The 11,356-nt window shown below is 37.1% G+C and overlaps 2 protein-coding genes across 3 annotated transcripts; both read left to right on the top strand.

Annotated features, from left to right (window-relative positions):
- The first annotated feature begins 60 nt into the window (after positions 1–60).
- LOC129886150 (uncharacterized) lies at positions 61–6,343 on the top strand. 2 transcript variants are annotated; one of them, XM_055960706.1, is made up of 8 exons: positions 61–642; positions 1,251–1,328; positions 1,416–1,558; positions 3,755–3,825; positions 4,017–4,112; positions 5,651–5,743; positions 5,836–5,937; positions 6,069–6,343. In XM_055960706.1, exons 1-7 carry the CDS (start codon positions 208–210, stop codon positions 5,916–5,918), a joined length of 999 nt encoding a protein of 332 aa, XP_055816681.1. In that variant the 5' UTR covers positions 61–207; the 3' UTR covers positions 5,919–5,937; positions 6,069–6,343. The 2 variants fall into 2 exon arrangements, with proteins under 2 accessions (XP_055816681.1, XP_055816679.1); XM_055960704.1 differs by having other exon boundaries at positions 5,836–6,343.
- Positions 6,344–6,981: 638 nt separating this feature from the next.
- On the top strand, positions 6,982–10,601 carry LOC129886149 (uncharacterized). The gene is made up of 7 exons (XM_055960703.1): positions 6,982–7,447; positions 8,427–8,545; positions 8,619–8,684; positions 8,790–8,987; positions 9,169–9,287; positions 9,627–9,732; positions 9,926–10,601. Exons 1-7 carry the CDS (start codon positions 7,219–7,221, stop codon positions 10,505–10,507), a joined length of 1,419 nt encoding a protein of 472 aa, XP_055816678.1. The 5' UTR covers positions 6,982–7,218; the 3' UTR covers positions 10,508–10,601.
- The last annotated feature ends 755 nt before the right edge of the window (positions 10,602–11,356 follow it).

Here is an 11,356-nt window from a genome sequence, read left to right as displayed (position 1 = left end):
TAAGGGGTAGGGATCACATTTTTGTCACTTTCTCAAGAAAAATACTCAATGTAGATAAAGAAAGGTTACCGTTTTGTAATCATCGAAGTTCCATCTCTATATAAATATTGAGTACTCGGTACTCCAATACATTTCTTTACGGGATCTCGCATTTAAAGCCAAATGGGATTAGTGGGATGATCCCAATTTTCATAAGGGAGAAGAAAGATGAGGCAGCCATTGTTCTCTTTCAAATTCGCCTTCTTCTTCTCCCTTTCTCTCGCCTCTTCATACACTGTCACTTCCACCCCAACATTCTACTCCTTCCGCAAGCTTAAACTACGTTCCTCTGCTTCGCCGCCCGTACCCAAGGCCTCAGCAGCGGATTTGCTTGCTCTGTTGGGCCCACCTCAACAAGCCTCTGCTGTCAACTCTCAAGAGGCACGCCAGCTACGTTCTTGCTTCAAATTCCTCGTTCCTTTTTGTCCAAGTACGCAGACTTCAAATAGACGCTCGTTGAGTGATGATCGAAGGAGTATAAGCGAAGAGAATGAGCTTATTTGGTGGCCTCCGGCGCAGGTGATGGAGCTTGCTCGGCTCGCTGTTGACTCTGGTGGTGATACTGCGTCTATTCAAAGGACTCTTGATCCCACAGTCATCCCTGTGAGTTTTCATTTCTATCTCTATTTCGACAGCATTTTCTGTAATGGATTTAACTGTCGGTGTTTTTAACCAGTTACCACATGTTACTTACCATATTTTATTTGAGTATGCTTACAATGGAAAGTTACCTGTAATTAGGTGACAATGCACGCTAGTTAACCATGGAACTCAGCTCGTCATTTAACAAATAGTTCTAGCTTTTATCTTCTTTATTCATGAAAGCATCTGTGTCAAAGTTTCTAAACAGATAAATGATAATGCACAAGGATATGTACATCTTTGCCTTTTTGTAATGCCTCGGGTGGCTGCAGGATAAAGAGGGTTGATCATCAATCACATACTAACATGGCTGGAATTTTAGTTGGTGCACTTATTTTACAATGTTGTTAGATGCAATTTTCAAAGTATCTTACCTATAACTTGTGGAAGGAGCGAATTTCAGAGGGAAAAGAGGAGACAGTTTTAGCTCGTGATGTCCATCTAAAAACTTTATAGATGGCCCTTACTAATAGGGTCTCTAAGTCACTAGCAATTTATTGAACTGCTTCCTCTTTCAATTGTCTCTCTCGGCTATTTTTGACAGTAAGTGCATCCTATTCAATTTGCAGGTTCCTGACATTGAAGGATCAAAGGAAGACCGATGTGAACTTACTAGAACTCCTTATGGGAGACTATTTATTAATGAGGTCAGAATTAAAATGGAACTTCTGGATCTTGTTGAAATGAGGATTTCTGGTTGCTGTTTAATGTTGAGTTCAATTGTTGTTTTGTAGGAGATAAATTCATACCTTGAATCTTTGTTTGAAATGATTGTTGCTCGGGGACCCAGTGTAGGGCTGAATGTATCGTTGTCGCGCTTTGACTTCTTTCATGGTCATGTCTTTCTTGCCAGAGACTCTGGAAGGCTTGGGATTTTGTAAGTTGACATGAACACTTCACTGTCTTGTGCACACATGACACAAATGGTACTTTCTATTGCTCAGTTGTTCCACAAAAGTCAGGCCCTAAGAACTCGTTATAGTAAATGATCAAGCAAATACGATCAGTTTTGCACTTAATTACTTGGCTAATTGGATATTTGGAAAGATACTTTTTATTTCAAGTGTTCCTTTTGCTTCTTCTGTTGGCAAATAATAAAGTGAACTAGGATAAGAGAAACTAGAGAAGAAAACTGCTAACCTATTGGAACAATATGATGGGTGCTCAGCTAAGTTGATTCGGTTGCATGTCTATAGCCTAAACTCTTCAATCCATCTAAATAGCAGCAGGAAGATAATAAACACAGATTTAGTAGAATCGTAAAATTTCTTCTACTAAGATAGAAAGGCAATCTGATCGGATCTCTGTGAATTTTGTGGGTTATCGTAAACTCAATCATAATTGTTGTATTTTCTTAAATATCCTTATCTTGTCTTATATATCATATTCCGTTGTCTGACATCTTCAATGTATTCTGCTTAATCTTCCAGTTCTAGACATAGCTATCATCTAGCAATAGTGCTTTTCAGTAAGCTAATGGTTTAACAAGATGGATAAACTCCACAATTAAAGTGAATCCTGTTGATCAGATCCACAAGAGAGTGTGCATTAATATACTCAATTGTTGAACTAAAGTATGCTATGTAGTTGATCACTGGCTGCATATTCTCAAAGGAATTGGAGCTTTTGCTTCTCTCTGCAGTCTCTTTTTTTTCCAAAAGACTAAGGGGTTTCTTGGTTTATGATTTGGTTTTCTTTATGGGGTTTGGTGTTGTAGTAGCTAGCATTATGAGTGCACTGAAGTTCTACCTGGAGACATGCACTAGGTTTCAGATAAAGGGCAAAGAGCCATGGATGGAAACCACTCATGGATCATCACTACTTCCTCTCAATTGAGAACCAGATTGGTAAGATGGGCATCTGTTAGGCGTTTAGTTGTAGAAGTAGAATTCTCAATCCTCCAGTTTGCTTAAGGAGTTAGACTCAGTAATTTATGTGTTTGAGGGACTTCACTTACTTTTAGCAGCCTAGTTAGGCTCTATGGGAAGTCCATATACACTAGATTATGTCGTTGAGGAAGGTTAACATTCTATCCACTGTGTTGACATCTTCTAGTCTATACCAAATATCCAAAAACGAGATACATCCATGATTCAGAGTATGAGTACTTTTGCATATGCTCTAAAAAACATCTTTGGTTTCTTTTTGTCCATATCTCTCACCAAATGCAATCAAGGATCGTATTCCACATTCCTTTAATCCTGTAATCCAAATTCTGAAATACAAGACCTCTTGTTTGTTAGCTGGTCAGAGGCAGCTCTTAAAAGAGGTACTTGGCGTTTAATTAAATATGATAAGGAGGTCCTCTTGTTTATTTGCTTAGTAAGAAGTAGAGAAGGTAAGAAATTCCATTAATCCTGTAATCCAAAATGCAAGATTACCCATTATCCCATTTCAGTTCGAACCTTCCTCCAACCAGTCACTCCCATGGAAAAGGTTTCTTTTTGCTTCTCTAATCTGTCGACCAGAAGATGGACGTGGATGTTTCTTCAATGTTGTTTCTTCCTCATGAACTTAGTTTTTTCTTTTCTATGTTTCTTTCTATTTCTGCGAATATTTTTTATTTTCTTTTGTGTGATGATTCATCATAAATTGATTAGTTTTACACTGGTTGTGAGCCTGCTGCAACCCTACTCCTTTATCTGAGACGGGATGGTAATAGAAGGAACTTGTCTCGAAAGACCTACAATCTCTTAGAATCCATGTAGACTTAGCACAATAGTAGGCCGCAATAAAATAAAAAGATCTATAGAGGCGATACCAATTGTTGGCATATGTTTAGTCATGTTAATATGTTTACTTTAGGTTTTATGTTTTCTAGGAGTCTTCTGATCGTGTCAGAGATTTGTATTTCAGTAGGAAATATAGAAACTTATTGTGCTTTCTATTTTTTTATTTTGTATTTTGTATTTTATTGGTTCAGGTCTTCAGGATAAGCTTAAATGGGTGATATGGTCGATGAGGATTCATATAGTGATCCCAACTTGCTTATGATTTAGGCGCAATTGTTGTTTGTTGTTGTCTTGTGTGTGTGAGACACTTGTGAGGTTAAAAGGTGCAAACACTTTTCCAGGTTCCATGCTAAGGAGTATCCAGCATATGATAAGGAAGTCTTTCCTTGCAACATGGGCTACTGCCAAATTGGTAGGTCTGCATCTTAACCACTTCTTGTGAGATCCACTGAATGTTCAAAATTGGATTTTCTCAAACTTAATTTACCATCAGTAGTCTTCAATCCCACAGTGTTTCTAACCTTTTCACTTTTTTGGTATTATGAATATTAAAAGGACAATAATGATGTTCTTTATACTCATCTTAGGTTTTATTATTCCCAGGAACTAATGTCTCTTATGATGATTCAATGAATTTGCGAAACATATTGTGGCTAGCTCCATTAGCTAGCAACTCCTCAACAGAATGGTTAGCACCAGGTATGTGTCTTTGATGTTCTCAAATCACACTTGCAGTGGAATGTTTCCCAGTGCAGTGTACTTTACTTCCCCCACCATATCAAAGATACGGAAGCTTCTGTCTACGCATTCTCTTATTTAACCTCTTTCCTTCTTTTTGTCTTTTTTTTTCTTTGGGGTGGGTGGGGGTGGGTGGGGTGGGGGATAAAGAGTACATTATGTTTGTAGAATCTTAGTGATGGAGTTCATCAACTATGCTTCAATCCCAAGCTAATTAGATCAGCTTAAACTTGAAGTAGTTACTTACAAATTACAACTAATAGCAGCAGAAATGCAACTATATTTAGGATTAATGTGTTTCCAAGATTCTTGAGAAAGTTATGGGACTGTTGATGAACAGTGTTCTGGCATGTCTCACTGGGATAAGAGCTTTCACACATCACCCAGATTTCCTCTTGATTCCCTTTTGACAAACAAACTCACAGTGAGGAACTTTCTTTGGCTTTATTTTTTAATAAAACCTTCGAGTTCTCTTTGGCTAAAGTATCGGAAATAGGGACATGATGATGTTGAATTTCTAAAGAGAGGTGATCCTGTTGCTACAACTAAGGTAGGGGTAAGGTCTGGGACCTCCTACCTCCCCAGACCCCACTTGTGGGATTACACTGGGTGTGTTATTGTTATCTTTATTAGCAAGGTTTCACATCTCTTTTTAGCTTTCCCTTATGTTTGGCCATGTTTCTCAAGTATTATTTGTCAGTATCTTGACAATATTCTCCAACTCTGAAGCCTCATATTCTCCAACTCTAAAGCCTCATAGAGCAGAGGAACAAGTTGTCTGTTAAATACTTGTCTTCATAAGTAACTATAAACTGAGCATGGTTTGTCTTCAAGAAAATAGAGTCACTTCATTAATACATTAAGGCGCTAGATTGCTAAAAGTTGTGAAAGATATTAGTGAGCACAGTCCTAAGTTGTCATGAATGTGTTGTTGTTGTGGGTTTCCTAAAGAAATATTTATCCTGAAGTTTAGTTCCTAAACCAACTTTTTTTCTGTGGATCCCTTCGACAAATTCACATTATTAATTTTCTGTTGTTTTGATGACGTTGATGGAAGTTCTTTTCTAACTCTCTGGACTATCAGTGAAGTGTCGTCCTGCTTAAAGACATAGTTGACACTTCATTCAATTTGTCTTGAATGGTGAGTGACATTTTTGTACTCTTGAGGGAGGGGGATTGGTGGGTCGGCAGGGGCAAATTTTTTGGTTCAGTAGAAATGATAGGAAGTGATGAAGATGGATAGTATCATTTTGAAAAAGGTTTTCATTTTCTTGTGCTTCAAGTAAAACACTGCTCAATTAACTTAAAGTACCTAGTACAAGCTACAAAATGACTAATCCGATCTATTAGGATATCAGTTAACATCCTGATGATCTGTAGGAATGATTAATCAGGAAGAGAGAGAGAAGAACCAGTTTTCTCTCGCAGATAAAAAATGGTTTCAAGTTTCCTGTTTGTTTACCTTGTGACTTCTGATGTAGAAAGTTTCATGTTGACAGGAGTATTAGTTGTCCTGGATGCACATCCAACTGGAGTCATATACAAGGACCTCATACCCGAGTATGTTCAAATTGCCAGGACCCTCTATGAAGGTTTGAATTTTATTTAACTTTGAATCAACAAGTTAACCTTGTCATGAAAACTTTGGAAATGAATTCTGATACAATCATTTGCTGTTCGCTAGATGATTTCGGGGAAGTTGCTTTTGATGTCAACTACCTAAACACAGGAGGTGAAACACCTAAGTTCCAAATTTTCATTTGCTGACCTCTTTGAGAAGGTTCAGGTGTGTCAATTTACAGTTTCACGAAGTGAAAATCGATATGCTCTATAGATATTGCTTATCAATGTCATGGAATTTCTCTGCCTGAACCAAAATGCATCTTTGAAATATTTACTATTCGTATCTGATTCTAGCGCATTCAAGTGGATGGTTGAAGGATTTGTTGGATGGAGATTTTACTATTGGAATTAAGTGTCTTTAAATCATTTAGTTTTTGAGGGGGCAATCCTTATGACAGAATACTCTCTCTTGATTATACTATGAAGCTTGAAGAATGAAACAATGATTGAACGGTGGGGGATGTAGAGTACAATTTTATGGGTCACTGTAACCCAATAGCTTTTGTGTATGCCATGTATATATAATATAAGAAATTCATTAAACATCTAATATTTAATTGTGAACTCAATTATTATTATATATTAATTTGAGGTTGCTTAGGAGCTTATATAATTTAAATCATGTGTATCTACATTTGTGATTGAATATTGTATCTCAAAAACATCACTATTCAAAAGGGTTTACACTACGTTGTCTCTTAGCTATTGTGAACTAATATAGGCCTTATGGTAGTGTAAGTAAGAAACAAAGATGTTCTGCCGTAAGGAAAAAGAAAATGAACTAACTTGAATTCGAGGCAACGAGATCGTTAAACCCAAAACCCTATAGGATTTTTAAAACTGATAATAGGACTTTTAATCGGAACATAAAAGTGAAAATGAAATAACTCTTTAAATTAATCAAAGTAACAATTTTTCATGTCTTGGATGTTCAACTAATTAATTAAGTAATTCTTTGCAACATACTTTGCTTTTTTTTTTTTGTCAAATAAACTAGCAGTTATATGTGTAAGAAATTTAGGCGATTGTTCTAAAATGAAAATAATTGACGCTTCGTCAAAATGAGAATTTTTTTATTTTATGTCTCATGTCGACATACCATTAAGATTTTTTTGTTATTTCATAAATTAGTAAATTTAAAACAATGTTATCATATCGCTTAAATCAATATAATATCTCCACGTAGATTTTGGGTCCCACAAAAGATATTTAAGGAACTTCAAATTTTATCCGTTTTGAACAAGACTTGCGCACGACGCCCCCTTGCGTACCCCTAAAGTCATATAGTAAAAGGGGAAGAAAAAAAGGAACAACTAAACGAAACCCTTGTGCTTTCTCTGCTTTTTTCCTCCTCTCTCCACTCTCGCGCTTCGCTACTCCCTCTATACAAAGCTTGGATTATCTTCATCCCCACCACAATTGGAAGGTGAAGAGTATATTGAGAATGGTTGCAGGTAGGTGGATAGAAACTGGAGCGGATCTATGGAAAGATAGGGCACGATCGCTGCAGCTTCGTCTCAGAGACCGTCTTAGAGTCGCCGTCGATCATCATTGTCGCCGTCCGAAGATCTATGATGGTTATTTATCATCTACCGTCGAACGATGGCTCCAGCGGTTCAGCGATTTCCGTAGAGATGCTTTGCCTTCTACTTCTACTTTCTACCGTAAAAAAGGTCAGTTCCTTACAATTGCATCTAATTTGGTGCATCGAAAATCTAAATGCAGAAACGCTTTTGTTCATATGTAGAATTTGCAACATTGTTAGAGAATTTTTTTTGGAAAGTTACCGTAGTTAGTTTATTCAAGAATGTAATAGTTTTTTAGTCTTAACAATTAAAAAAAATTGGCAATATGACTGAACTTCAACAGTTTAAATTTAAATTAATAACAATTAACATCTACTAGCTCATGATCTTTGTAAGAAGAAATTGGAAAAACCAACCGACCTAAATCGTTCTTCCTATATATTGGTTTGACCGCAGTGTATGCCGTTTACTCCCCTGCTGTATTCTCTTCTATTTAAGTTAATGTTCACATTAGATGTGTGATTTCATGCCGAAAATTAATCATCAACTGAAATTATTTGCTAAAATTACTCCCGGTACCTACATTTGTTTGCCTTTGATGAATTTAGGTATTTCTTGATATGTTAAACCCCGCCTTTCTGTTTCCATTGCTCCCTTCATGACTTGGAAGGTTATTTGAACTTGTAGTTGCTAACTCGTAGATATTTGAACTCATAAAATAGAAACAAGTAACTTTCATGTAAGAGCATAAAGTGATCACATCAATAAAGTTGCTTTGGTATGACTTCCAGGTTGTTTGGTCATGTAATACTATTTCTGTACTTGCTAATACCGAGCTTCATTATTTGAACTTCAAATGAAATATTGGTGGAAGGTGTATTTGTGAAATTGACTTTTCTTTCAAGTTATGTTCATGCCCAAACATAATTTCAACTTCAATTCAAATACTGTCCAAATGCCTACTAAAGTGCACCATCATTGTGTTGCCTCCCTTCATCACTTTAAGCAAGAAGCAATTGTGTCTAATAACATTATAACTGCAAGTTTGGCTGCTTAATCTATATGAGGATTCTTCAAGATGCTTTTCATGGTTGATACTTTTAAATCTATATGCCTATGACTACAGTTAGCAAGGATATAGATCCAGAAGCAGATTCAGTCCTGACTCGCATGCTGCAGGCTGTGGCTGTTCCTGTGCTTGGAAATGTTTGTCATGTGTTTATGCATGGCCTCAATCGTGTTCAGGTTAGTTAAATCCGGGTGAGTTACTATTTCAGCCGTTGCCTAATTGGGAAAAATAACTAGACAACTTTCGCAGATATATGGTGCAGAAAAATTACATCAGGTGCTGGAAAATCGAATGGAGAGTAAACCTCTTATTACAGTAAGCCATGTTCCTGAGTTACTTCTAGTTCCTTCTTTTAAGCCTCACCTCAGACCCCTGGATTATATCTTTTGATATCTGGTTCTATTGTGTAAATCAACTCAGGTGAGCAATCATGTTGCTGCTATGGATGACCCTCTAGTTATTGCTGCATTACTTCCTCCTAGTGTTATTTTGGATGCACAGAATTTGAGATGGACACTTTGTGCAACTGATCGATGTTTCCGCAATCCAGTGACATCTGCCTTCTTCAAACACGTCAAAGTTCTTCCAGTGTCCCGTGGGGATGGTATTTATCAGAAGGTATTTTGTTTTCTGAGGTGCTGGTGAGATGAAGTTATTGATATTCTAATTGCTTCTACATCACTGTTGATGAAGATATATTAAATGTCTTGCTCATCCCATCTGAGATGTTTTCTTTAAAATGGTAAAAGAGTCTGATGTAGGTTGTGGCTAATTTCTCAGTCTATTCCTTCATATACAGGGGATGGACATGGCTATTTCAAAATTGAACCGTGGTGGATGGGTACACATATTTCCAGAAGGTAGTCGCTCTCGAGATGGTGGCAAAACGATGGGTTCTATTAAAAGAGGCATCGGAAGGTACTCATTCTCTCCAAGTAATAACTTGTGAATTGTATGATTATATCCTTAAGTAGGTAACTTGTGAATTCCATGATTGTCAAAATGGACACCAGTTTGTTCAATTTGTAATTTCATATTTGAAAAAGAAAGACCAAGAGATAAGGTATTGATGTAGTTCTGTAGATATCACGGGAAGATTCATTCAGTTATGTTTCTGTTGATTACCTGCTCATTTTTTGCGCTGCTATAAAATGAAAAAGACCCCATCCTCTCTGCCCTTCCCCCATTATCTAATTAGATTTATGTTGTCTTTACAAGGGTTGGTGCTAAGTCTGAGACTTTTGGTTGTCTTAATAGATTGGTCCTGGATGCTGACAATTTGCCAATAGTCATCCCTTTTGTACATACTGGAATGCAGGACGTCATGCCTGTAGGAGCCAAGCTTCCCAGGATTGGAAAGACGGTATGTAATTTTTATTTTGAGGATGGTGAATAATGCAGCGTCATGTATCATGCACCAATATTATTAGGTATAGAGAAAGGCAATCAAAGAGAGAACATATTGCAATTGCTCTACTTTAGTTATATTTTCAACTTCTGGTATTTGTGTTTACATTTCTCTTTGGTATACTCTTAATGAGGTGTAAATACTGCAGGTGACTGTTCTTGTTGGTGATCCCATCGAGTTTGATGACTTGCTTGCTGCGGGAGAAAAGGATAATATGCCTAGAGGAAAATTATATGATGCCGTGTCAAAAAGAATTGGTGATCGATTACAGATGCTTAAGGCCCAGATCGACAGACTAGCTGTCGAGGAAGCACTACAATCACGACACTACCATGATCATGTTGGTGAACGAGCTGCTGGGATTGTGCAGCACGTTGACTGGGAAGCTCTTGGCATGGACAATTACATGAGCATAGAGGAGGATCATGTCTCTCCTCCAAGGCAAGAACCTAGTAATGAGCAGCCATTAGTTGAGAAGCAGGTGGAAGAAAATAGTCAGGATAGGTACTTTCAGTTGGGCTTCTCCAGGGAAAGTGGAATCGTGTCGAGGATCAGAGGTTACATGGGTTCAACTGAATTAATGCTATTTTCTGCTAGATGTTTAGTTACTAATAGTAGGGTAAAAGAAAATTTTGAGAACATTCAAGAGATTGCCCCATTGAAGGCTTGGAACAACTTTTGGATGCCGTTGTATGAGAGTCAGGTTTGTAACCGGGAGATTTTACTTTAATTGAAGAGTTTTACTGGTTTTGGTTTAACTAGCGAGGTGAAAGTGTGTATAAATTTATTAATACCGTATCAAGTTAAATTATCTTGTTGCATTATTTTGGTCTGGTTCATGGTCCCTCCGCCAACCCATCCCCTTCCCAAGGTGTGCATAATTTGTTCTGTCATGGTAGCCCCTGATTTTTCTCCTCATTTGGCCCTTGTGCTCAAGTTTGATTTTCTGCCACTTTTGGGTCCCATGGGGTGAGGTCACTCGTCACCGGAAGGTACAGTAATGCTTCTTTTCGCATATTAATGATAAAAGCCTCATTCTTGTTATTTTTTTATTATTCAAAATTACCGAGGTTGACCTCACTAGGAGGTTGGGGAGGTCGTGTATTAGGTTAGAAGAAGGTTGATAGATATGGAGTGTTATCTTGATTTTTGAGGGGGTTAGCACTATTCTTATAGTATCTTGCTTTTGAGTCTACCATCACTTGTTGATTGTGTTTAGGTTATTATATTATTTTGCGGTTGTTACTATTTCCTTATTAGTTGCTTTGATTTTCACACTAGAGTTGAGGGTCATTTGAAAACAAATTCTTTACCGAAGTAGGGATTTGATTTGCGTATACTTTATTTTTTTCAGCTTATTTGTGGATTTTACTTTGTATTTTATTGTTAATTGTTGTCTACACTAGTTTTTTTTCCACGAAAGTGACAAAATCAACTCATTTTGTAGTAATTTATTCAATCCATCGACCCAATTGGTTGAAGTCGAAAGATTCATCAAACTTTTGGGTCAATACAATGTCATTTGACTGATCAAAATGCAACTTACTCTAGCATCAAATTTTTAAGAATATAGTGAAAC

The sequence above is a fragment of the Solanum dulcamara genome, chromosome 4 (genome assembly GCF_947179165.1).
Source record: "Solanum dulcamara chromosome 4, daSolDulc1.2, whole genome shotgun sequence".
Lineage (NCBI taxonomy): Eukaryota > Viridiplantae > Streptophyta > Magnoliopsida > Solanales > Solanaceae > Solanum > Solanum dulcamara.
The sequence above is the reverse complement of the archived record's forward strand: the minus strand, read 5'-3'. Positions and strand labels throughout refer to the sequence as shown.

Excerpts from the sequence above, each read along its gene's own strand:
- LOC129886149 (XM_055960703.1), top strand. The coding sequence starts at position 7,219 with ATGGTTGCAGGTAGGTGGATAGAAACTGGAGCGGATCTATGGAAAGAT. Across the intron at positions 8,685-8,789 it reads AGAGTAAACCTCTTATTACA|GTGAGCAATCATGTTGCTGC; the intron begins GTAAGCCATGTT and ends AAATCAACTCAG. Across the intron at positions 9,733-9,925 it reads TTCCCAGGATTGGAAAGACG|GTGACTGTTCTTGTTGGTGA; the intron begins GTATGTAATTTT and ends TAAATACTGCAG.
- LOC129886150 (XM_055960706.1), top strand. The coding sequence starts at position 208 with ATGAGGCAGCCATTGTTCTCTTTCAAATTCGCCTTCTTCTTCTCCCTT. Across the intron at positions 3,826-4,016 it reads CATGGGCTACTGCCAAATTG|GAACTAATGTCTCTTATGAT; the intron begins GTAGGTCTGCAT and ends TATTATTCCCAG. Across the intron at positions 4,113-5,650 it reads AACAGAATGGTTAGCACCAG|GAGTATTAGTTGTCCTGGAT; the intron begins GTATGTGTCTTT and ends TCATGTTGACAG.